General features: G+C 40.6%; 3 protein-coding genes across 3 annotated transcripts; 2 read left to right on the top strand and 1 right to left on the bottom strand.

Moving 5' to 3' along the window:
• Positions 1 to 152: 152 nt before the first annotated feature.
• On the top strand, positions 153 to 10,142 carry lipcb (lipase, hepatic b). Its single transcript, XM_072672209.1, has 9 exons — positions 153 to 350; positions 631 to 821; positions 1,107 to 1,286; positions 1,461 to 1,578; positions 2,926 to 3,156; positions 4,581 to 4,823; positions 4,966 to 5,080; positions 6,411 to 6,629; positions 8,325 to 10,142. The coding sequence occupies exons 1-9, from the start codon at positions 230 to 232 to the stop codon at positions 8,500 to 8,502; spliced, it is 1,596 nt and encodes a 531-aa protein (XP_072528310.1). The 5' UTR covers positions 153 to 229; the 3' UTR covers positions 8,503 to 10,142.
• Positions 8,599 to 23,180, bottom strand: LOC140549005 (disintegrin and metalloproteinase domain-containing protein 10-like). The gene is made up of 16 exons (XM_072672208.1): positions 22,967 to 23,180; positions 19,302 to 19,452; positions 18,705 to 18,823; positions 18,419 to 18,577; positions 18,224 to 18,324; positions 16,304 to 16,462; positions 16,105 to 16,197; positions 15,781 to 15,964; positions 15,506 to 15,669; positions 14,644 to 14,827; positions 14,108 to 14,258; positions 13,710 to 13,893; positions 13,439 to 13,547; positions 13,075 to 13,295; positions 12,753 to 12,879; positions 8,599 to 12,567 (listed from the first exon to the last, which is right to left on the bottom strand). The coding sequence occupies exons 1-16, from the start codon at positions 23,031 to 23,033 to the stop codon at positions 12,380 to 12,382; spliced, it is 2,361 nt and encodes a 786-aa protein (XP_072528309.1). The 5' UTR covers positions 23,034 to 23,180; the 3' UTR covers positions 8,599 to 12,379.
• Positions 23,181 to 25,693: 2,513 nt separating this feature from the next.
• Positions 25,694 to 27,128, top strand: LOC140549969 (galectin-2-like). Its single transcript, XM_072673756.1, has 4 exons — positions 25,694 to 25,772; positions 25,965 to 26,044; positions 26,617 to 26,791; positions 26,982 to 27,128. Exons 1-4 carry the CDS (start codon positions 25,770 to 25,772, stop codon positions 27,126 to 27,128), a joined length of 405 nt encoding a protein of 134 aa, XP_072529857.1. The 5' UTR covers positions 25,694 to 25,769.
• Positions 27,129 to 27,407: the final 279 nt, after the last annotated feature.

Below are 27,407 nucleotides of genomic sequence, written 5' to 3'. Positions count from 1 at the left end.
TGTCCTCCCCCGCTAAACAAAACTAGCCAATCAGAGCAAGGAAATTCTCCTTTCTTTTCCCTCAGCCTTTCCTCCACCCCACTCCACCCCACCTCTACATGCACGTTTCTCTTTTCCTCTCACACTCTCCTTCTCTCTTTGTCAGCTGCAACTTCATATGTGTGAATCACTCCACTAGTCAAGACAAGTCTGCGGATATTTACACATATTTATCCTTGTGTTCCTGGAAATGACAGGCAGTGGAGTTGGACACGCTGGAGCGACGATGAAGGTTATAAAAACAGCCTTTTCTTTTCTCCTATTTATCCTTGCCATTACAGACGCAGTGAAAGCCAAAGAAAATACAACAGGTAAGTGAAATGAATTCTTTTTCCTTATTAGATTTTTTCTAGCACTACATAGTGTATAGTCCTTTCAGTTTCTTTCTATAGTCTATCTCTCTAAGGCCTCTTATTTTTACCCAACAGGCCTGCTCCATGATTTACGTTAATTGTATGTTCCAAGCCATACTCTTTGAACTTTTGCCACAAAAAATCAAAATGTTAAAGCAGGGAGCAGTAAAGCACATGTGGCAGAGATTGGTTGGAAAACACATGGTTATTTAAAGGATCCGTTTGCCTCTATTTGTAGCTCCTGTTGAGGAGGTTCCCCAGACAAATGACACGGAAGCGCCGCTGGTGGTGAAGTCAACTTTTCACATGCATTTACAAGGCGATGTGTTTGAGGACACATGCAGTATTATACCATTTCGTCCGGATACTCTCCATGCTTGCAACTACAACACAAGCAACCCTCTAGTCATCATCATTCACGGCTGGACGGTAAGGAATGCTTTGAATTTTGCCCATCTAACTCATTACATCACAAAACACTGTCTAGGAATGTAGATGCCGCTTTGAACGCACTTCGCAGTTGCTCCACATTCCTGACACATTAAATCCAGAAGCAGCTGCAACATCTGGATAGCTGCCCATTTCAGAGAAGTCCTTAAAGCAGTATTTTACCTTGGAACGGTGTGCGACCCATAAAGTGGAGGTGGCACCTATTAGAAGGATGAGAAAGTATGAGAACTATGCTATGCTGACCTGTACCGACCTTCGTCATAGATGAATGGACTGATGGAGGACTGGGTACTGAGGATGGCCTCGGCCCTTAAAACAAGGCTGGGACATGTGAACGTGCTGATCAACGACTGGAGACCTCTGGCCTTCCAGGCGTACCCAGTTGCAGCCAAGAACAGCAGGCAGGTGGGATTGGACGTGGCGAGGCTGCTGCAGTGGTTGGAGGTACTGAAGCCCTAAGTAAACACAGCATGATATTATTAGACATTGTATTTGTCTTAGGAAGTGCAGGCCCACAAATGTTTTAATACAACAGAAGACATCACCAAATCGCACTACTGCTTTCAATTCACGGTTAAGCTCAATGACATGCTAGTTCACCCCTTCTCTTCTTCACAGGAGACCACCCAGCTCTCCATGGACAAGGTCCACCTGATTGGTTACAGTTTGGGAGCACATGCGGCTGGCTTTGCAGGAAGTCATTTAAAAAAACCCAGAAAGCTGGGCCGTATAACAGGTACAGTATTTACACAAGGGCACACTGAATAGGTTTTATGCTACATGAGATTTAGGTCCTTGCATTACAGGAAACATCCATCAACACACAGTCCAATAAAACAGAAAGACTGTAAGTAACAGTGTTTATTTAATCTGCTCCTTGCGGCTTATGAATGGTACTCCCATTAAAAAAAGTAAAAACAGTAGGTTTAATAAATTAATTAATTAATAAACGATTCCTTGGAACTGTCTAGTGCTGGGATTTGCCAGGAGCAGGATTAAGAAACGCCAATCTAAAACAGTTGTAATAACAGTTCTCATCTCCTAGCACATAGTGAAATAGTGGAAATTCCCCTTTTGAGAATTCTGCAGAAAAATGACAAAGATCTTACCAGAAGTGACAAGGTGGAAGTAAAAAAAAAATATACTCTGCAGGAACTTCGACTACATACTTCCCAAATAATAAACCGCAGTATGAAAGACAAATGTTTGTGAATTAGCAAAAGTAGGGATTTTTCTGACCATGAAAAGATGGTGTTTTTGCTTGTTGAAAGGTTGACAGAGCCTTCTGCTGGGAAAATTGACCAGGACTGCATGTTCTCTGCAGCTATAAATATCAAGGACAAAATCACAAACAACATGAATCATTTCTGTTGTTGTTGTCAGAGTTCAACACTTATTAAAGGATGTTAGGGTTACAAATGTAACTGTAGTGGAGTTGTGGATGACTGCCTGTGGACACTCCTTATCACCTACGCACCAGGCGAGACGTCACACTGTGATGTGTGAGACGCAGCCAGTAATACCACCACTGATCCAGAACTGGCTTTGTGCTCCTACTCACTTCCAGAAGCAACAAAGACTCATTCGATAGGACTCACTTATAGTGAAGATGATGTAGCCTCAAGTGCCCTCAGGTAAAGTGGTCATCTCCGTTCTAAGGTGCAGCATGGACATGCACAGTTCAGAGATTTTTATATATTTTTTTGCACTCTGACAAGGGTGCTATCTGAAGAATGCAGGAGGCCAGGCCGTACTATATATATGTATAATGGACCATACAAGAGCTCACTATAGCCAATTCATCACACATCATCACAAGAAGAGGATTATTTAAATGTGCCTCCATATCACTGCAGGACATCGAGTATATCACATGGTACATGGTAGCATATCAGATGGAAAATGGTACCTTGTGCATAGCTGAATGATGGTTATCCACTGTTTTTGCACCAGCGCCCAACTGAAGTATATGGCCACATTCAGCACCATGTTTAGAAAAGTTAGTCTGAATACTGAAACTGGAGGGACGGTTCAACCTGGTTAGAACTGTGACTACAACTGTGACTTTTCTCTTCCTGGGTAGGTCTGGATCCCGCAGCCCCCCATTTTGAGGGAGTTCCTGCCTTTGACAGACTGTCTCCTGACGATGCCAAGTTTGTAGATGTTGTGCACACATTTTCTAAGACTGGCATTGGACTGGCTATAGGCATCAGGCAGCCTGTGGGCCATGCTGACTTTTATCCAAATGGAGGCTCAGTCCAGCCTGGATGCCAGGGGACAGACATATACAACCTCTATCAGTTTGGCTTGCAAGGTAGAACATGCATCACAACCGTCTAAAGAATGAAGAGCTGTATTAACCTTGAGCACACAGAAGTGATATATTGTGAACACTGTTGTCTCTCTATTGAAAAGGAAATCCTAACCACAAACAGGGCAGTAATAGACTGTGAAATGTTGTGAAATGTCATCACAGAGATATGCGCCCAATGAGGGAGCAGAACAGAAAGTACTTCTCACGCTACAGAGCAAAACCGACAAGGTGCGTCAACTGCACCAACCGCAGAGAAGAGGGGTGGAAAATCTTTCATATTCTGAGAGGATCGCATCTATTTGCCTTTTTTGTTTGTTTTTGGCCAAAATTTTAGATAATGATAAACAAAACAGTCATAATAAGTTGAACAGACAAACAAAACAGAAAAACTCTGAAACCAAAATTTTCAAAAAAATCATGTACATTACAGAAGTTGACCAGCGTTACAATCAAGCAACCAGCTTTCCTGTACAAACATTACCTGGTGTGTGCGCAGCCAGGGGACAAGAATTGTGATCTCCACAATATTAAACATTTTTCAACCACCTTCTCCGCAGTTGATGCAGTTTACTGCACAATACCAACCTGTAATTTTTGCTCTCCACCATGAACTGCTGCTTTCTGATGCTTTCTGCCTCTTGTTTGCATGCATATCTCTGTGATGGGGTTGCACAGAAACCTGCTGCTTGTTATTTATGCCCTAAAAATGTACACAGACCAAGCCCACCAGCGAAAGCTTTTTGACAACTAACTGCACCGTATAGCTGTGATGCGGTAATACAGAAGGTGTTTCAGGAGACTATGTTGTTGATAGTTAGTTGATCCTTAGTTAGTTTTCGGGGACAATCTTTGCCACGATTGTGCATTGGTAACTATCGAAAACTAGATATCGAAAATAGGTTGCTATGCAAACCAGGCCTAGTGACCGTGTCTTTGTCTGTGCCAATGTCAACGAATGGGGAATCCAAATGCGGCGCATGCCAAAGTGGAAGCCAGGAAAGCAAGTGATTTTCTGTGTTAGGCTAAAAGCTACAGTTAACCAAACAGCTTTTGCCCCCCCCCCCTCTTCAGCTAGTCTACCCCAGACTGAAATATAGGATATAAGCTCAATTCTGTAGGACTACAGTAGTATAACGTTTATATATATTGAAATGCAGCTTCTGTGCAAGCCATATTGGTGCTTAAAGCCAGTCAATCAGAGCAGAGATCATCAAATGACTCATGAGGCCAAATCATGGGGTTGTAAAAAATAAATTAATAAATTAAAAAAAGAAAAGAAATATATATATATTATATAATTTGGAACAAATGCATTGGGTAGTGCTTTTGAATCAAAATGTGCTCAAAGTTTGGAAACCCAGTCACCTGTTCAACGTGTAACTGTGTGATACAGGCGCTAATAATATAACATTAATTGTCAACAGGTTTACCAAGAACCATAAAATGTGCTCACCAGCGATCTGTCCACCTCTTCACTGACTCCCTTCTGAACACGGATCAACAAATGACAGCCTTCCGCTGCCGGGATGATGCTGCATTTGACAAAGGTCTGTGTCTGGACTGCAAAAAGAATCGCTGTAATGTTCTGGGCTATGGTGTAAGAAAAGTGCACACTAGAGGCACCAAAGGCCTCTATCTGAAGACTGGACCCCAAACACCTTTTAGAGGTAAGTCTGTTAATATCAGCCTTCCTGGGGATTATCTTTACCAATATTAGGTAGGGTGGTTGACATGCTAGCCAGTGCTGCATTTGTAATGTCTACTAAGTCCTTTTCCCTTTTACTGTTTCCCTTATTAATGTCCATGCAGTCTACCACTACCAGGTTAAAGTCATGTTGATCAATCTGATCGAGCCCGTGGATGCCTCTGTCTCAATCTCGGTAACCGGAACCAAAGGAGAGAGTACCTATCAGACTGTTACTCTGTGAGTACTCCTTCTATCGCAACCACTTCAGATAGAACACTATTAAAGAGCACCAGCTGAAAGCCTTATGGGCAGGTCACACTGATTTTGAAGGTGGGCTCAATACATTCAAGGCAAGGCTACTTAACATCCAAGATCTCACAAACAAATGATGGCAGTTTGTACACTATAAGTTCAAATGTTTGTGGACACCCCTTCAAACTGAATGCATTCAGCTACCTGAAGTTGCATTCATTGCTGCCTCAGTGAAGAAGTACTGTCAATAGAATAGCACTCTCTGGAGCAGATAATCATGAACCTATTGGCACTGGGCCTAATGCCAGGTGCGGGCTAGAGGGATATAAAGCCCCCAAGCATTGAGCTCCGGTGCAGTGGAACTGTGTTCATGGGAATTATGCTGCTCTGTCCAATACTTTTGTGAGGAGTTGGAGAGTTGGGGATGAGGTGGGGTGGTGTTCATCCAACATCCTGACCTCACCAACATTCTTATAGCAGAATGTAATCAAATCCTCACCGCAATGCTTCAAAATCTAGTAGAAAGCATTCCCTGGAGAGTAAAGACAGTTAAAACAGTCTATTAAAAAGGATAAACCTTTTTTTAATAACCTTGATTTTGGAGGAAACAATATGTGAGCAGGCACCTTTGTCCATATACTGTATTTGTGATACAGTGACTTTTATGGACATTGACTACATGCATTCTACACTGACCTCCTACTAGTCTCTTAATAGTATTCCCATCAAGACTGTTAATGACCCCTGAAAAAACCCTAAAGTTAATAATTCAGTTTTTAATCCTAAAGTGACAAATATTGCATAGCTGTTAATTTTGGCCCTGGTTGTATTCCAGTGCCTATTTAAGGTTTTAAAGTAATTTTAATAATAATAACAGTAATGAAGTGTGGGCCTGCATACAGAGTTAATGCTACTTACACTAACATAAATCAATGGGAGGTGAAACAGGGGAAATGTGTCCCTGTGAAAGGAAACAGGAACACCTACAGTAGCTCAACCAGACCAGCGTCTAAGTACAGCAGTATCTCTTGATCATTGCTTGAAAGACTGGTCAATACTGGGCTGCCAGCCAGCACCCAACACCAATCCCACAGCTTATTATTCAACCCATCACATGCCACGCATCAACAGTGACTACAGCACACTCCCAGCACTACAGGGCCTGCATTGAAGATCGATACCACTAATGAAAGCAGCTGCACGTGTCACCGAGAGCTTGCATATGCAGCTTTGGGTGTGCATGTGTATGAGTATATTCTTCTCTGCCAGTCAATTCACTTCAAAAATATCCATTCACTTCTCTGATGTTCTTTAGGTCCCATGAATATGCTGAGAATACAACATACTCAACCCTGATTGCGGTAGGCCTAGAGCTAGGGGAACTGCAGGCTTTGCGGCTGCGCTGGGAAGGAGAGCCTACCACAACCAGTTGGTGGAGACGTTTCACAACCTTCATGGGTAGGAGCAGAAGCTGGGAGAGCACAGAGCTCAGTGTGGCGAGGATACGACTCAAATCTGGGGAGAACCAGGAAAAGTAAGACTTTTAAGAATGAAAAGTTACAGTCTTTGGTCTTTGAAGGACATCACTGAGCATTTCATGTGTAATAGTCCCTCTAGTGGCAGCTGACGCTCACTGCCAGCTGAAACGTCTGCAGATTAGAACACCTATTTTGATAAAACACTGCAGAAACATTTTTGAGGACCTGAAATTTTTTGAGGGAAATATTGAGGTCCAATATTACAGATCTGTGAGATCATTTAAAGCTGAAATTAAAGAGTCAGGTGTTTTCAGTCAATGGGTTGACAATCAGGTACCCTTTTTTGTCTGATCTTCACAACAAACATTTGAGGAAAAGTATCATAGCACAAACAGCTGATTTCTGAGGAAGAGCTGTTGATGCTCACCAGGTTGGAAAAGGTTACAAAACCACCTGGACTCCACTAATCCACAGTCAGACAGATTGAGTACATATGGAGCGACTATTATTACCCTCCTGAGCAATGGTCGACCAACAAAGGCCTGTAAAAGTCACAAAAGAGGTCACAAAGAAACCCAAGGTAACTTCTAAGCAAATTAAGGCCTCTCTCGCTTTGGCTAATGTTAACGTTCATATGTCCAGCATCAGGACAACATTGTACAACAGTGATGTGCATGGAAGGGTTTTCCAGCATAAAAACACAGTCCATCATTCATGGAACAATGAATTCTGAATGAAACCAGCATCTGTCTGTGAGAGAATGTGGGCCATGCAGCAAGACAACGACCCTAAGCACACAAGTCGTTCTACCAGAGAACGGTTAGACAAGAGTAAAGTTAATGTTTTGGGATGGCCAAGCCAAAGCCCTGACCATAACCCAATAGAAATGTTATGGATGGACCTGAAGCAACCAGTTCATGGGAGGAAACCCACTAACACTAAAATTCCTTCCATCTGATTTGCAGGAGTAATCAACAGTTACCAGATTTCTTTTTGTTGCAGTTATTGCTGCACAAAAGGGGGTGGGGTCATATCAGATACTGAAAGCAAGGGTTTACATACTTTTACCAGTCACAGAATTGTAATATTGTATAATTAATACATAAATGGCCAGGTCTAATATTTTTGTCTGATTTGTTCGATTCGGTTCTTCTTATCTACTTTTAGGAATCCGTTTGTTTTTTGTCACATTTAAGCAGAAATGTAGAAAATTCAAACAGGTTCACAACCTTTCGAGCACCACTGGACAGGATTCAAAACTAAAATTGATACGCATGCATTATTACACAAGCTTTACATCCATATCTTATTTATAACAGTCAGTGAATCAACATTAATTAAATTATTACTTTACTGTAATTACTTAGTAGACACTTAGTGTAAAGTGTAGGCAAATAATTTAAGTACTTTTTACAACAATTACATTTTAAAGAAAGAAAGTGGGGGGAACCCCCCAAAAAACACTTACTTTACATGTGCATGTAAGCTGGTTAGAGATCTCAAAGACCAGGGTAAACTCACACAAACACAACCAAATTATTTTTTGTGGTAAATAATTCACATGTACTTTTATTTTTACCTGAGTTTTTGACTCCATAGAAGCTGGAGAACACAAAACTATCACTTCAGGAGTTTCTTTGTATTGTTTACACCACAGTTTAACAGAGAAACCTATTATATTGTGTCTGATAATATAGTACAACTTAAAACTATACTAGTTTTAACTTGTGTCTCTTCTCCTCTACCTTCAGGACATGGTTCTGTGGTCAAACAGGAAACATTACACACCTGAAGCCCTCAGAAGAGCAAGAGTTTGTTCGTTGTCAAGATGCTCGCAGAAAGAGGAGAGCCAGCTTCACATCTTCACTGCCACTACAAACACACAAGCACATGCAGGAACAGGAATCAGTAAAGACTTCAGTGAATTAAGAAGCAGCTTTAATAATTCTGAGGAGAAAAGCGAAAATTAAAAGATATGAAAGCTGATGGTTTAACAGCGTCAGAAGAAATGACTTACACATCAGGTTTTCAATTGAGCCTTTTTATTAATGCATTTCAAGTACTCCAAAAATTACATCTCTTTGCACAATACGGTTTGAAATGTTAAGTAAAAATGTTCAAAGTGAACAAAAATTTAGGTACTGTATAAAACACAGTTAACATTAACAGACAGTAGTTTTTTTTTCTTTTTTCCTAACTTTTGTGATCTTTCGGCCTATATCACCTACAACATTTTGACTCACTTCGGACATTTTCAGTGCACATTTTTTTTTCTATAAAGATTCACCAAGACTACACAAATTAAAAAAAGCAAAAAGCAAATCAAAAGCCAAAACAAAACAATGAGAGAGATAAATCAGATACAGGTAGGTATTTCCCCCCTATATCTAGTTCACACCACAGGATAAACAGACTGAAAACAAAGAGAAAGCCTATGCACTTCATCGCATTGAAATATTTTGAGCATCAACTGCTTTAAAGAGAAAATAACTTTCTATGAGCACAAAGTCTATTCTGATAAATGTGATGGAAATAAAATAAAAACAAAGTAACTTTAGAATCGAGAGAAATGTCACAATATGGTTACATTAGAATCTTGACTGGGCAATTTCTCTAAAATTAAGAGGGAAAAATAGACATACAAGTATCAAAATCTCATATTTATCTTCAAATTGAAAAGAAATGCTCCAGGAACTGTACATAGTTTACAATGGAGGAAGTTTACAGCTTTGTCAACAGAGCCGCCTTTAAATGATGGCATTTTAGCTGCTCTATGACCCTTTAAGACAAAGATCTCACATCAGTGGCTCTCACACAAGGCAGAGTCCAGTCACGTTATGTAGCAGATAGTGTTATTAATGCATTTGAAAAACAAAGGGGGGGGTGGGGTGGTCCATGGACTGAGCCCAAGTTCATGTCTGGACCTCTTTGTACCCATGAAACCCTTAACAATGGAAAAAAGGTCATTTGAAAAATCTGACCGTACTGAAACCCCTGCTTCAATGGGAATGGGAATGAAACTTTGTGTTGTTTAGATGAGCCTCTCTCATTCTGAAAGTGAGAGATGACAGCCCTGAGGTCAAACAGTGCCATCCCTGCTACCAGTCTCCGACATGCCCGAGACCTCTGTGTACGCCTGTCCATCCACTTTACAGCATGGCTTCAGGAACATGGCGAGCCTCCATGGAAATGGCAGAGGTTGGATTGATGTAAACGTAGTGGAACAGCATCAGGCATCTCATAGGGCCTTGACTGAAAGGACAACTCAACTTACTTTTGGGACTGCGCTATGAAACCGAATCACTCAGTTTGCTAGAATGATTACGGCCACTATGAACCCTGCTTTGACTAGTTTATTCAAAAATATTACGAAAAACTAACGCTCGACTCAAGTACAGTGGCACTCCCTTGATGCGCTTCACAACTGGTGATAAAAAGTACACGGCAAGCTGAATTGGGAGAAGCCAAAAAGAAAAGCCAATCATTTCCATGGAGGGTTTATGCAAACTAAACAAAAAAATAATGCTTGGTTAGCTTTTCTCTTTTTTTTTTTTTTTTACAATGACAAACCTCATCACCACAACTAATGTCTAAGCCTTCTCCGATATTTCAAGAATGTAAAGACATTTTCCTTGCCTAAATGAATTAGGCTTTCCAGTTTCGACTGAAATGTGACCTTTTTATTTCTTGTATGTATTATGGGTGTGTGTTTGTTAGAAAACGAGTAGAACAGTTTAGTTGACAGCTCAATGTAGTCAATGAAGCTTTAAACCACAGTGTGTGGCGTGTTGTGGTGTACTGTAAGCTGTACTGTATCATTTCAGAGAAGACTTAGGGTTCAACGCTTACTTAGCGTCTTCTTAATAAGCAGTCGTACTGTGGACATTTTTCACTAATAAACTGTAAAAATAATATGCTGTACAGCAGGTGTTCACTTGATATGATGTTTGGCATGAGAAAGTATGATGCATGAAAGTGTCCCGTGTTGGAGTAGTCGTTAGGAGCAGTAACATAGACCAATCGCAGTTTTATAGAGGACACTGGTTAATCCGTAGGGGCTTCAGGAGAGTGCTGACTCTTTCTACATGTGAAGTAGCAGGCATAAGCAAAAGGTAACAGTTTCTGAGTACACAGATTCTCCCAAATGAATGAATGTACCTTAAATGAAAAGTGTTAATGAATAATCAAAAACTTCACTTCATATCTTACTCATACAGATTAAGACGTACACAGTTAGCTTAGATGGACTAGTGTCTGTCCTAGAGTACTCATGGCATGCACATTCTAATACATGGGTGCTCTGGGTGTGAGCAGTAAATTAGTGCAGTGACAACAAAAGTGATAAGTCAAGTCACTTCTATTAAATAAAAATAAAAGAAAAGAAGTTAGAAAATGTTGGAAAGGTGAGGGCAGCTTTCCTCCAGACTGGAGTTTTTGTGCTGGCTGTGTGTGCGCCTCTTCACAAAACAACACTGCATAAATGATAATGACCAAAAAAAACAAAAAACAAAAACCTCAACAGTACAGGGGCAAGTCAAACAATTGGCTCGACCAAGACTGGACCTTCATTTCTGTTCTCCTTCGTCTTTAGGGGTCCGTTAAATCCCTTCATTCTCACTCATCAGTACAGTTCCTTCATGTGTGTCTGAGTCCTGAGAATATTGAGCAAAACGGCAACTTTTTTTTCTTTTCCCAACGGTAGAAGAAATACTTTTTGTTCTCACATATAATACAATTCTTTTTTTACTCTTTACAGTTGTAATTCTGTACAGTGGCGCAGTAGGCAGTTGCTGCATGGAGAAGACATCAATCAGGCTTGATCCCTTTGCTGGATTGAAGAATATGTTGTATTGGAAACATGTTGTAACTACCCAGATGAAGCTTGCCTCACTCCCTGGCTTTAATGGCATTAAACAGATTCTTTGTTATAAACCATGTGCGTCAATGTTAACTGAGTGCTTGAAACAAAAAGTTGATTTACTTGATGCCGTTTTTATGCCTGGTCCCTGAAACCTTGGGACACTTTTAATATGCCAACAGTTAGAGGACGGTATAAACGGGGGTCCATAAAAACAAAAACAAAAAAAAAAAAAAAACATAAGACTACTTCATGAATGAAAGCTTCAATTTCATCTGCTGTTCATTAGATTTTTTTCCAAGGGCAAGAGAGAGAAAAAAAAAAGATGTTTTCATTTTGTCTGTTGAGATTTCCGGTACAGAAATCAGAGACATCCACACAGTATGAACTCAGTCCTGCAAAACACAGCAGAGATCTTGACCAACACCTAGTGGCTCAGTATAAAGACTGTAGGGTGAACGGAAGCATAATGAACTTGTCCAGGTTCCTCTGCGGACAGCTGGACAGAATATTGTAAACGATTCCTGTTGAGTATATGACTACCAACAAAAGTTGCTCTCATCATAGCATACTGTTCGTTTTATAATCTGTAGCTGTGGCATACAGCTGTTAAAAATGGTCCCGGATGATGCAATGCAAGATTAGGAGTGTAGTGATGATTCCATGTGCTAGTCCAGTTGGATTCTTTGGAGTAAAGCCTTGTTCTACAGCCAGAAGGAACAAATCCAGATCAAACCAAACTGGAGTTCATGAACTGCACATAGAAAAGAATTTTAGAATTCTCAACAGCTGGAACTGAATTTGTGTTTTTCCAGCCAAGTTGAAACTAGAATTCTCCACATCTGGCTGTGAAGTTGTGAAAACTTAAGTGACTGTTATCCCACTGTAGGCAGGCACTGGGAGGGGAGTGGTAGTGGTGATATCTGCTTGCCGGGTGTTTCAGGGGTCTCAGCGTCTCATCTGGCCCATCTGGTAGTTCTCTCTAGGCTGCCGGTGGTGGCGCTGGGGCTGTGGCTGGCGCTGGGACGGGCGCTGGTTCTGATGGCCATGGGCATGGGGGTGCTGGTTCTGGTTGTGATGTTGATGATGATGTTGCTGCTGGTTAGCATGCTGGGCTCGTCTTCTCTTCAGAGTGCCTGAAGAAGAGGGAGAAAGACACACATCTCTTTTATGGACAGCTAAATGAACAACCCCACATGTGGGTCCACTGCTTCCAGCACAAGGAGAGCTTTGAAGTAAATATCAGTGACAGAAGTTTTGCTCAGAATGTGTGTGTGTATCGCTAAGACAGAGCTTACATATAAGAGGTGATAAAAATTACCTGGTAGAGGCTTAGGTGGAGGTAGTTTGGGGTTACTACTGGGCGTGTGCACGCTGCAAATCTTAATGAATCCAGCCATGAGCATGATCAGAGCAATACCCATCAGCAATACTGCCCACCAGTGAGCCTGTGGATTTAAAGATACACAAATCCACAGAAGACCTATTAACATTGTACTAAAAAATAATCAGATAAAGCAAAGACTAACAGCGTTTTTTTTTTTTTAATTTCCAAAAATGTTTGACTGTATTTAAATATTTCAAATAAAGAACCGTAATTTAACAAGCCACTGTCATTTCAAAAATTAAGTCAGAACACTTGCCACTATCCACTCAGCGATGTTCTCGTAGAGCTCAGGATTGAAGATAGCTTTCTTCAATCTGGCCAGAGGCCCATCAGCATCCACCAGCCTGCACTTCATAAAAACATCGCAGTAACCCTTAAAGTCGTTGCAGGGAGAGCCAGCCTGCAGCGTTGTCACCTTCTTATTAAAGAATCGGGCCAAGCGCTCAGAGCCTGTACTGCTACAGGTGCTGGGGTTCGCTGTAGAAGGCAGAGAAAACAGGACTCAGGAGAGTGAAGGGGTTGGGGGGGGGGGATTTGTAACCCCATATAGATCTCACCATCATAACACGTGTCAAACTAAGTGCAAAATACAGATTAAACCACTTGGTTTAATGACCGACCTTTCTCCATGCAACAGACATGGCACAGTTCAGTCTCATCTTTCCCATCAACACTGGCACAGGTGCACACTTCCAGTCCATACTTCTCACATATAGAGCCAGAACATCCCTGTGCAAGGAAGGACAAGAAGAGACAATGAGACATAAAAAGCAAAGGCAGAAGCAATAACATGTAACGTATATGTATTTTCACCTTAGATTCAGAGTTTAGCTTTTATAATATTTAATACCCACAAATTCTCATCTCATACCATCTCATCATCACCCTCACCCCATTAAGGCAGACTTGGGTCTCTCCATGACAGGCAGTGAAGTTGGCTTTGGGTTCTGATGTAGGGCACTGAGCTGAGGCGCCATTACACATGCCCTGGTGGGCACACTCTGACTCATCCCGACACTTCTCGTTACGACTCTTGTATGTGCATTCAGAAGTGCAGCATGGTCCCTGACTGGGACTGTGAAAACAAGGGGGAGGAGGAGGGAAAAGTGGAGCGTGTGATAAATCTAGCACCTTCACCGCCTTTAACGCCTCTAGAATGCGATCCTGTTTAAGCGATTTTTCTCTAAACAGAGAATATTTCAAGTAACAAAACACACTACAGGTCACGTTTTCTGATCTATACTAATTTGCACTTGCACAACATTTCCACAACAACCATTAATGTGTACCTGCAAACTTTGTTAGGTTTGAGTTTACACTTCTTGTTGTCAGGCTGGTTAGCATCATAGCAGCATAGGTCTCTGCACTGGTCACTGTAGCCACAGTCACACTCCTCGCCTGGCTCTACCAGGCCGTTGCCACATATCGGTTGCCCAGACTCTGTTGTAATGCACACAAACAGGCATTATAAAAGAATTTGCCATCAGTTTAATCTAAAAACCCTTGAATGAGTCCTATGGGTTTACGGCAGACTGTCAATAACTTGGAAGTTAGTGGACAGGTTCTGTCAGTGTGTCATAAATCTGAATATTACAACAGCATCAATCACTAATGAAAAAAGGTGATCCCTCAGCATTCTAAAGACGCTTGACAAATCCCACTTCACTGAAAAGAGGAGTTCGACAATATTATGCGCAGCCTGCTTTGTGTTCAAAATGACATGCAATACTCTACACAGGCTGCCAAAGCAGATGCTTTATCACGAGCAACCAGATAAGGATAAAGAAAAATCTGGATTCAACATTTTTCAAAGAAAGGGACTTACCCACAAAGCAGTTGCCCCTCTTTTTCTCCAGTACTTGGCTGATGTTTCGAACGCTGCACACTGAGAACTTGTTGTTGTTAAGTTTGTCTCCTGACGTAGCTCTAGCGTACATGATGTAGTTGCCTTTCTCTTTCTTATCCTGGCTCTTGGATTCTCCAGGAGTGCATTCAGGTCCTGAGTCATGCTGATAAAAACAAAAGGACAAAAATAAATCAATACAGACTATAGCCATTATCTATTATCTAACCTTTAATGAATAATGGCCATTGATATTGATACTCTCTTTAAAATAAGCTGCAAGTTGGGTGGATGGATAGACTCATGTCACAGAAAGGAAGGAAAAAAACTGACTGCTTCATAAATGAACGAGGAGCAGGGAGTTAAAGATGCTCATATCTATACTACATGGACAGTATTGCTTCTTCTGAAATCAATTATTTTTTTTTTATTTATTAAAAGGGGTCAGGATTTGATTGCATTCAGCGACAAGACTGCAGGTAAAGTCAGGATAGTGGAGGATCACCACCCCATCTCATCACAAAAGTATTGGATAAAGTGCCATTGTTCTAGAAAACTCAGTTCCGCTGCTTCACAGCTCCATGCTGGGGGCTTTATACCCCTCTAGCCCACACCTGGAATTAGGTATGGTGCCAATAGGTTAACGTCTATCATGTCCTATTCTATTGGCAGTCTTTCTCTACAGGGACTAGACAAGCAGCGTGAGATGCAAGTTTTAGTTGTTTTAGTGTGGTAACCTTTTAAAAGCATGCATATGGTAAATAACTGTGGGTAATATTTTGAGCAAGTGAATAAAACAAGTAAATACATTAGTGCAATATTAATAGGGCAAGCCCAAACTTACTGGAGAGCCAAAATTGTGTCCCACTTCATGGGCGAAAGTAATGTGTGAAACTTTTGGTGGCACATGGGAAGCATAGTTTTGCACAGTAATAATCCCAGTGTTCAGGGATTTTCTTTTCCCATCAGAATAAAGCTTGCTCTTCTCACAGATACCACCAGAGCTCCCTGTAAAAGCAACAGTTAATACCAAATTCTTACACAAACACAGTGCCCAAAAAACAGATTCATATTTAAAGAAACCCATCAAAATAACCCAAAGCATCAGCTGATATATACCCGACGGTGCTCCAACCCAGGCCAGCCCCAGTACACCATCATCAAAATCTCTGTCAGTAAAGACGTAGGCTAGGCAGTAATCATCATGGTTCTGTTCAGAGTTCAGCTCCAGAAACTTCTCCACTCCAATGTTAGCAAAACGGAAAGGGTTGGACCTGTCCCTCTCATCACTGGTGGTATTGATCTAAGAAGAGAGAGCACATTAGGTGCTGAGGAGTTTCATAACAACAACAAACCAACTTGAAATGATTACGACATCGTGTGGTGGTTTTACTCACTACTGTTTACAGACATTTAGAAAGCAGAGACAAAAACAGCACTCACCCTAATTCTCTTCACCATGAAGCTAATGTTACGGATGCCGAGAAAATCTGTACCTTGGTAGATTGCATCAATCGCTTTAACATGGCTGGAGATCTGAGAAAATAATGACATCATAATTTCATCACACCATTACATGCTGATCTGGAAAGCATGACTACCAGTCAAATCAATCAGGCACACGATTCAGTAGTCTTATCACCTGAGCAATGACAGCTTCTCTGGTCTTATAGCGTTTGAAGAAGAGATGGTCTGTCTGGATGAAGAGCTGACAGGTGTTCTTCTCCACCTGAGTCATTCTCTTTTTCCTCAGCAGCACATGGTCATCTGATGACTTCTTCTCTGACACTACATTTGTTTCCTGTGAATCAAACCATATCAAACATATAACATTAACATTACATTTACATAACATTACATTAAATATTTGTATAAAAAATATTTTATAATTTAAAAAAATGGAGTCAGATTAGTGAGACAAATAAAGAAAAAAAAAAAAAGTGTATAACCCGACTAGCAAGTTGAAAGTCATATTATGCACTTATTATTATTAACAACTGACTAAACTGGCAGCAGCATAGCAAAACAGCTATTAAATGTGGTTCCACGTTAGTTTACATTTACATTTACATTTACATTTATGGCATTTAGCTGACGCTCTTATCCAGAGCGACTTACAAGGTTACTGGTATTACAGAGGTGGGCCAGTGTAGTGTTAGGAGTCTTGCCCAAGGACTCTTATTGGTGTAGCACAGCATAGTCACCCAGACCGGGAATCGAACCCCAGTATCCCACGTGGTGTGGTAGCACACTGGCAGGTAGTGGTGTTATCTGTTGCGCCACACCAACCACACGTTTACATTACTGTATAACAAGCAGTTAACATTTACATCACCACAAAATAGAAAAAAGAAAAAAAAAAAACAATAAATACAGCTTCATGTCTGTAGAAGCCAGTTTGCACTATTACAGGTAACTTCTCTAACACATATCAGCACTGCCAACCCTGGAGCACCTCCAAGGGTTGTGAAATCACCCACTGCATCTTTTTAAATTGCTTCCCACATAATGTGCAGCACAGCATGCTTGGTGAACACATCTCTGTTCAGTTTTATCTATGTCATCTGGCCTTCTGCGCACAACTTCAACTTAAAGCTGTGGTCACACACACAATTTGAAAGTGAAAAGACTCATTTTAATGGATTCGGTGCAATGAGCAATTTCAGGTCAGCAAATTCCTGATTGAATAAATTGTGTGTGCAAAACATCATGGTGAATTCTACTTTGGTGAAATGTGCGTCCACGACTAATAGCATGCCTGCTGTGGCTGCACTGACCTCTGAAGTGGCAGCACAGCCCCAAAGCCCCAACATAGAGAAAATGCTAATGGTAGCCAAGAGACTGCACACAATCAATCGGGAGGCTGTATTTTCTTCTATCTGTTACTTTACTATTTATTGTAGGTGATGCTGATCACCAAGTTAGCACCTTAACTAAAAGGGCGTGGCACACAAATCACCTACTGCCCAACCCACAAGTTCTATATATACACAGTTTTAGCCTAAAATTCAACATGCTGCAACTGATTACAGCGAGTATATACTTATTTGCCATAATTCAGCTCACTTCTGTATTTTATTGTTTGTGGTAACCCAGTTAGCTAACATGCTAATCGCCCAATGCAATCAACCACAGCTGGTATAAGAAGATTTATACTAAAACACAGCATGCAGTAGTGTACTTTGATGAGTATATAACAGCACGGCCTAAATATGTTCACTTTTGTGTTTTACTGTTTATGATATCAGAGTTAGCCTTTCAGCTAACTGCTACCCCAAATACTGTCAACCACAGCCCTGTGCTCTAGTTAGTATCAAGTAATCTGATATAATTACATACATTTTTACTGTTTATGAAGAAGGCCTTTTGTAACCATTTGTAACCAAACTTTATTGACATTTTTATTAACTATGTGAAACGTCTTTAAAAGCAACAGAAATTCTGAAATTCAGCTCCGAGTGTGGCGTATTTGAACAAAACATTTGACTCAACAAGCCAACAGTTCAAAGCCAATAAAACCTTTAGGAGAGCATAAAGTGTATTGAACTGCATTGAGACTGACCTTGGCTGGCTCTTCTACAGCAGAAGCCTGATATTTCTTCATCCTCTCAAAGACCGAGTGGTCTGCACAGCCACCCTCAGGCCCATACTTATGAGGGTAGTCTAAGGCAAGACGAACAAAGAATATATGAAAGACTGCACATGATTTAGAAATCACTTTATGCTTAAGCACATGGAGAAATAAGAATATACTCACTGATGTCATCTTCATGGTAGATGACAGAGTGGAATGGCACTTTTTTGTCCTCCAAGTATCGCTCAGTGGGTTCCACATAAAAGGTCCCATGATGTGTCTTAATAAAACCCTCAAACTTACCATCGACAATAGAGCCATGAGTCAGGCTGTCCTGCTCGCCTGAAAGTGAGAGGTGTAGGAGTTTGGGTGAAAAAGCCTGTCTGTGTGTACTTTGATAAAAATGGACACTGAGCCTTCCTTAATTGCTGCCCAGAAATCCAGAAAAGACTTAAGTAAACACTCTTACCATAAAGTTCCCCCGTGTAGATATGTGAGGTGTCATAGTTGATTTCTTCTCCAGACACATCCAGCTTAAAATCTTCAGAGAACAGCTTAGTGTCCCGCCTCATTCTCAGGTTAAAATGTCTAAAATGAAAATTCAACACAGGTAAGCAGTTTTACTAGTGTTACCCTCAAAGAAAAAAAAATTGTGAGGCTGTGTAGCTCAGTGTTATCCTGTTTTAGTAAACAATTTGTCTGTCCATTTCTTTGCACGCATACAGAGCCCATCCTTTATTCAATCCTGTGTTTTCCAGATGACCCAGACTTTGTTCTTGTTTTCTGAAGGCTAATGGAAAACAAAGCTAAAGTGCTTCAGGGGTTCATGTTGTATAAGAACTACAACTTTTTTATTGATGTTTACTATTTGGATAAAAAAATGAAAAAGACACATCCCCGCACAGTGAGTGAGCTTTAAAAAAAATATGTATAAATAAATCTTTTTTTTTCTCAAATTAAATTATCTATTTAGAAAGAATGTTTTTACCACAAGAGTAAAGCACTTCATTTGCTTAAATGTCTCTAAAGCTGCTGTATTCATGTAGAAAAATGAATGAATTCACACCTTCCATGAGCATGGAACTGCAAATGAAGGAACCGGTCCTCGTGAGAGAGCGCTCGTTTGGCTCGCTGATGGTTGTTGTGCACCAAGTCTGTGTCATAGGACAGACCTTCATAGTGGCGGATGTGTTTGTTCAAAGGGTTGCCATAGTAACCTGTAAAACACATAATAGGAACAGGATGGTGTCAGTATTTGGCATATACAAATTTACTGTAAAATTCAAGGCATGGAGCTACCATTAAAATAAACCACCCCTATGAATGTCTAAGAGGTTAAAGATGAGCAATATAGCAAAAATATAACATCATAGTTATGAGATTTAGCTTTTAAGTTTGCAAATAAGCTGAAATGTACAAAATGCAACAAGAGTGACTAGAAACTACACTATGCCCATGGTTTTCTTCATTTAACATTTGTTTAAAAAAATAAATAAATCAAATGACCACAACATGGTATATGGCATTTTGTCATATTGGCGGAGGCCATTCTTTATGGGTTGCACCGTTACTGCGATGCACGTTACAAAAAAAGGGGCACACATTTAGTGCTAAACATTTTAGAGAATATCACATATATACAAAATCACAATACTGTATTTATTTACAAAATTACCCCTATTAATAAGGCAATGCAAATAAGCGTCCTTGCTAACATTCTTAAGTTAAACTGGTGAAGCTTTAAACAACCATTTACATAATTCCTACACTAACACAACCTGTGTTGTGTTAGCTGGAGTTTGACTGTCCACCTGAGCAAGCTCTCCATAATGCACCATTAATAATATCAGTAAAAACTTGAGAGTCCTTGAGTAAAAGGCCTAGCGCTACATTTACCCCTGTAACATGATTAAAGAGTAAGCTGCTTAAATCTTATTCACAACACTATAAATACATCATCTAAACAAACCCAACAAGATAACTATTCAGAGTGTACTCGTTTCTGCACAAATTCACTTTTTACTTACTTAACTGGTGGAATGTAATGGTGTAATTTTCTATGTTTTCTTGTATTTATTTATTTATTTATTTTATAAATGCTTGTGTCAAACAGTGATTTCAGGTAATAGAGACATTATGGTGGGCTTTCATATACATTTACAAAATGTTGACATAGGAACTGCATCTACCTGGATCTACTCCAGCATTACCTACACATTCTGGAGTTCAATAAATACAAACATCAGTGATAGTGAAATATCTATCAGATCTAAACATTAGTCCGATTACGTTTTCTGAACAAATATCTGCTGATCCTGAAATAATTCAATATCAGTGTGCATGTCACATACACAAGACCAACATATCAACTATAAGCTACAAGCTGTATATAGATGTTTTTTTTTATGTCTGAAGATATAGTGAACATTCAGTGATATTTTAAATCAAGTGTGCAAAATAATAAATAAAGAAAAACCAGAAAGCCGATCTCCTCCCACTTTGCTCTGACTGGATGGACTCACTGATCACTGGTACATCTACTGGTGCTATAAAGTGGTGCTGTAAGAAGCTGAGAAAGGTAGGGTTTTACATTGCAACCCTATTGTTTACAGAATTTTAAAATTGTAGTTACACTCATAGAAACTGGCAGCCAAATTCATCAAATTAAACTTATCAGACTGACCAGCAGATAATATTAAACGATCTTATACGATCAATGTGGCGGTATTATCTCCAAAAATGCAAATAGCAAATTCCCTTTAGTATCAGTAGACAATACAGCAGTCAACATTAAAGGACTGGTACAGGTTATTTTGTTGTTTTTTGTCTAGCTATACACTTGATCACTTTTATTAAAAAAAAAAAAAAAAAAAAAATAATAATATATATATATATATATATATATATATATATATATATATATATATATATATACACACACACACACAATCACATATAGAAAGCACCTGTAAAACATGGCATAATTTGTCCAATTAAAGAGCAGACCGGGTTTGACGACTGTTTCACAGGTGGGCTCATTGCAATCACAACTCAAGAACTCAACAGCTGGTGTTGCTTTGCTGTTTTTAGACAACACTCGGCATCACCACTGCTCTAGTAATTCTCACACCACTGTTCCTACAGTTAAACTTTGGTCAACGCTGAATCTGAAAATGTAATGTTAGCACTCAACACACCAGGCCATTTCTTCATAGCAAATGTATCCAGAGCACTGTCTGTACAACTACACAAGCTATTTCTTTCACTGAAACTGAGGAAGCATTAACACCGAGACCCCAAAATGCATTAGCGTCTGTATACCCACTTCAAAAACTAAAAGATAAAAATGTGACAATTTGGCAAACTGTAAGATGCTGATCTGAACAGTGTAAATACGGCACTTTCAGCACCACAAACCCCACTGAAATCCTGACAAAATGTTGTGGATTTTTACTAAAGCCCATATAGAGCTTAATATTTGAATAAGAAGTAGTAGAGTGGAGAAGCAGGGTTGCATAATTTGGTGAGACTCGAGGTAGGCCATTGTTAACGAGGCATCTTGCCTGTGTAAAGAGGGCGAAGTGATTAATTGAGCTGAATTCTGAGGGCCAACTGAAGCCATTACTGAGCACGGCCACCGACACCTTCACTCACAAATATTTCACATTATAATTCAACTGTATTCAACGTAAGGGTAATGAGTATAACCGAGTAAACACTGTAAGATCATATGTTGGCAGCAGAAATGTCTTTAAGCGCAACGGCCCGTTTGTTTACTAGCCCATATCCGTCGGGCTTCAGCTGAGCTCCGTTCAGAAAACAATGAGATAACGGGGCGCTCATAGCTGGCTAGCCTACTGCAAACAAACGGCCGAGATTACCTTCACGCCGCAATGCTCAGATTTAAGCAGTTCATACAGGCTCAACCGTCGATTTGCAGCAGCAAAACTGCGGAACATGTTAGCTATAAACACCGAGCCATGTTTTCACCATAGCTAGCTAATCGTAGCTGATCGAGATTTTCTATCCTCACTCGATCTGCGAGTTAGGCAGCTAGCTAGCACTAGCTAGTTGCTGTAACTTGGCTAGCTAGCTAGCTCCATCCAGCTCAATAATAGCTAGCTAGCTACAGTCCCTCCAGCTAACAAAGCTTCCTCCCAGCTAGCACTGTGTGTATGACTTTAGCGCAGTCTTGAAAGAAACACGGCTGACTCTCGTTGACAAATGCTAATTAAGTGATTGGCAATCGCGACAGAGATGGATATAACAATGACCGCTGTAGCTCGGCTAGCCGGTGGTCTAGTTTGCTAAGCGCTGCCCTAGCGACCGTTTTGGACGTTGCTAGCCGAGCGTTGTCAGCTAATGCAGCTCACAGAGAACACCTCGCTAAAGCTAGCTAGCCACGTTAGCCTGTCAGCGGCTGCCAAACACCGAGCGACAACTACATTACAGCAAATATATCCACACCACTGAGTGTCATATGCACTCCCGAGTCTGTTTTTTATTATTATCGCCCATAATAGCGAAACCAGGGGTGCTTACAACCACCAAGCGATGTAGCTATGTGTCAATTCGGCTTTTAGCGCGTCCGCTTGTTAGCCAGCCAGCTAGCGCTAGCGGTGTTAGCTAGTCGCGCCAGCTGCGTCTTCTCTATCCAGCTAGCTAACGATACCCCGTTTTATCTCCGAGAAAAAAGGAATAAATCAGAGACAGGACCGCTGTCACACTTACCTTGAGTGGGGGTCAAAGCGCACAACAGGCAGAGCAGCTTTATCGCGATCATGTCGGCTAAGTTCATTGTTAGTGCATTGATAGGCAAACCGCTTTATTGTCCTAGTTAAGGCGCAGCCGCCCTGCTGTGTTTACAGCTTTCCTCTCTCATAGAGAGAGAGCTGCTCTCGGTTAACGGCGGGATGGCAGGAGCCGAGTGAGAAAGCGAGTGAGCGAGCGAGCGAGCGCCCCCAGACAGCCCACCCGTCCTTTCAAACTAATGGAGGACGCCGTGTGAAGGATATATGGCACGGGAAAGAAAATACCCTTAAATTCGTGTCTGAAGAGAAGAGATGAAACATAGTCCGGACGAATGGATTAACGTTAGCTAGCTAACTTTGCTGATCTGAATTACTTCGGTGTGAGATTCGTGCATGTTAAAAATGTACTTTTTTCTACTATGATACAATAACAGGTTTTTTTTTGTTTGTTTTGAAAAAGCTGAATCCCACATTCATCACAACCCCCTGTTTGCTCAGTCACCCCCTCCACCCCTCCACCCCTCCATCCTCAGTTTACAGTTCAGAAGCTGCTCTGGGTCTGGCAGTGGTTTGCTCGAGTCTAACCCCAGTGCCGCTGTAAATGGGCGCTCTGGTTTTGATATGTTGGTGGAGGCTGCCAGCAGTTTGGGTGGGAGGAGACTGGGAATCTCAATAATAGGCTATTCTGGGTATAAAAATAGACTGTGTGGAGGCATCTCAGCTCAAACCAGTGACTAGACCAACATGATACCAGATAGTATGTAATCATGTTTTCACTAGGATGTCTCTGAAGCATTTGCTCTTCCCCCCTCGCTCACGAAGCATGGGCGAACAGCAGAATATGCATGACAGGGTGCAGTTAATCTGGATTCACAGGAGTGCATCCAAAGTGAAGCATGACCTGGGCCCACCTGTATGGCAGGCACAGATAACACACAACTGCAGTTTCTGGCATCTACAGTAGGTGGGCATTTCTGTCACAAGCTGGCAAATAAGACCTGGCAACAACGCAGTGCCCCTGCTGACATGTTTCCTGTAGATCTGCCATTTGAAAGCCATTTGTGAGTGAGGCGTTCCACAGCACTGTCAGATTTTGAAGTGGTGTAGTGATATCTTTTGGAAACTAGTGGATTTGGTGCATGTCCTGTATTTAGGATCTGTACTAAAGAACAGGGAAATGGCAAAACAGCCATGAATAGGCCCTGGAACAAGCAATAGACAGGCCTACACTCTCAGAAAAATGATTTATTTGTATTAAAAGGGTTATTTGGAGCCTTATGGTGCAGTGTAGAACTGATATATATATATATTAAGGACTATGTATAAAATGTTTTCCATCATAGAGAATAATCCCTTCCCCAGGCAAAGAACCATTGTTTCTGTAACAGTATTTAAAATGTGACACTGGCTTTTTATTTACATCACCATGCACCAGTGGGCAGAGGAAAATATCCAATACACTATATAAATAAAAAGTATTGGGACACCTGCTCATTCATCGTTCCTGATTTTGTGAGAGTAACTGCCTCTACTGTTCAGGGGAAGAAGGCTTTCTACTAAATTTCGGAGCACTGCTGTGAGGATTTGACTGCATTCAGCGACAAGCACGTTGGTGAGGTCAGGATGTTGGAGTATTAGACAGAGTACACAGTGCCACTGCTCCACAGCTCAATGCTGGGGAGCTTTACCCCCCTCTCTAGACCACGCCTGCCCAAAAGGTTCATGTTTATCTGCTCCAGAGAGTTCAATTCTATTTGCAGTACTTCTCTACAGCGGCTAGACTTAAATTAGCTGAATGCATTCATTACTAGGGGTGTCCACAAACATTTGGACACAGTGTATCACAGTTCACAACATGACAATCTCTTTGTGACAAGTGTCTTTAGTATTTAATAGGGCACTCTGTTGCTGTTATGACCTGCTACAAATGTGATGCATGACCAGACACCAGCTTCTGGCAGCATTCCTGAGGAATCGTAGCCTATTCCTCATTGAGGAAGTTCAACATAATTTGTTTAATCTATAGCTTAATTTTTTTGGCTCATCTGCGTATATCGCTGCTGTCCAATAAAAAAATCTCCATTTTTGTTCATTTTTAGTTTTCTCCATGGTTTGAACCCTAAAGCTGGTCTGTACACTGTGTAAATGACTCTTGATGAATGGACCAATAGAAGTGCTCTAAATTACTTGGAATAAACTCTTATTCTACATTGACTTCCATTCAGACTTAAGAACATTTTTGCCTTCTCCAGTAAAGTCACTGTTTTGCAGATGCATGTTTTTCATTGGACAGCGACAATATTGTAGCCCAAATATGACTTTCTTTATCAGTTAATAATTTGTATTGTTTTTATTTCAATAGTGATCTGCTTTTTCACAGGCATCACTTACCATTGTTCACAAAGGAGTCTTATTAATACCCATGATTATGAATACCCAAAGAGACCCATGATTAAATTTAGACAAAATGGGATTTAGAAAGTACTCTTATGATTAAACACCTGATTTAAATAGATAAGACTGACGTTTGTGGGTCAGATTCGCTGACTAACAGAGTGCAGAGATAGAAACAGAACGATTAAATCAATTAAAAACACATCTTTTTCTCTTTGTTCTGCTTCAGCTCTTTGATCGTATGTGGACATTAGTATGCGCTTCACTTTGACAAGTTGTGACAACATCACTGCCCCAGGGATTTCCTGGTATTTAAAGGAACGATCAGGATTACTGTGGATGTGTGGAAGAGGTTTGCTCACTTGCATAAGCCCCTAGAAGATCAAGAAATGGTACTCGTTACTAAAACAAGTGAATTTACCTTCTCCTCAGGTTTTTTCACATTGATAGTTATACTGTGGGGAGATTTCTGAGATACTATTATTTTTGGTGTGCTGTTTATGGAACAGTGATTAAGCAGTCCTTAAATGAAGTTATATAGCACTTTCTATTGTCAGTTTCATTAACACTATGTTTGCCTGTAGGAAGCTGAAATGAAGAATGTCTTTCTCAGGGCAGGAGACCAGTTGAAAGTCCAAGGGAAGATATATGCTGATGCCAAAAGGTAAGACTAAATGCCTGTTAATAAAAGCGTAGTACTAATAAACGATCACATTACTTGCTTGTATCACTTAGACATTATTAGCATGGAAAGCTTTACCACTAAAGACTCATATTGGCTCCAAATGTCACCATGACAGCTATGCTTATCAGGAAGCCAGCCTGACAATAGCATCAGCTTTTTATAAAGCCAAGTCAACAAAAATAGTGTCTGCATCTGCATCACAGTCTGTTGTTTTGCTTGTGAAAACCTTCTCATTATTCCATAATCATGAAGAATGACCATGGAAGCGTAGAATAGCCTATTTTTGAGACCTATATGCTTTTTTGGTGCTTGGCATTAAGAGGTTACATGCATGGTTTATAGTGTTGGTTCTCACATCCATCATCGGTGATCCCCAAGATAGTCCACATTTTATTCTATGGGGAGTAAATTGTATGTTGGGATTACAGCAAAAATGTGGGCCATGCAGGGGCCCCGAGGGTTGGTTTCTAAACCAGTGGTTTATGTAATATTATATAATAATGTTAAATAGTTTGCTAAGCAGTTACTAACTCAGCTTTGTTTTTCTGAAGATTTCAGATCGATCTGGGTTCGAGTTCAAGTGAACTGGCTCTTCACTTCAACCCCCGTTTCTATGAAGACGATAGTGACAGACCAGTACTGGTGTGCAATTCACGGTGTGATAATATCTGGGACCAGGAGCAAAGAGACACACCCAACCCTTTCCAGCCAGGCTCTACTTTTAAAGTATGATAGAGATCTTATGAACAAACACTATATCTGTTTATTTCTTCACAAGCTGGCCTTTTATATTCTGCATTCTATTTGTTTATGCTACTATTGAAAAACATACTAATACAAGTATCACACTGAACTCAGAAGATGCATCACTACACAGGATTGCTCTGAAGTGCACGTTTTTATTGTCCCCTTGCAGGTTGTACTGAAACACACAGGAAGACTGTTTGAGGTGAAACTACCTGATGGGCAGGAAATCGAGTTTCCCAACAGACAGGGGATGGAGGTCATCAGTTACATTCGTGTCAAGGGTGACATCAACCTCACGTCTTTCAAAATGTATTGAGAAAGGAAGAATTTCTACAAAGCTAACTGTAATCGCTCTGTAATTCTAATCATAGGCCAAGCAGCCCCACCTGCTGGATAACATGTGTAGTGCTAACAAAATAAGGCGTCAGTGAATAATAAAAGCAATAAAATCTCAATAACATAACCTTGTGCTTTTCTTTCAACCCATGTAAATTAAATTGTTAACAATGTACGTTTCGGTGTCATTAGGGGTAATACACGCACACTACAGATTTCCCACATGACTGTGGTGGCGTCCCAAACCACATGCCAGCAC

This window comes from Salminus brasiliensis, chromosome 2 (genome assembly GCF_030463535.1).
Source record: "Salminus brasiliensis chromosome 2, fSalBra1.hap2, whole genome shotgun sequence".
Classification (NCBI taxonomy): Eukaryota; Metazoa; Chordata; class Actinopteri; order Characiformes; family Bryconidae; genus Salminus; species Salminus brasiliensis.
Note: the sequence above shows the minus strand (reverse complement) of the source record. Positions and strands in the feature narration are given on the sequence as shown.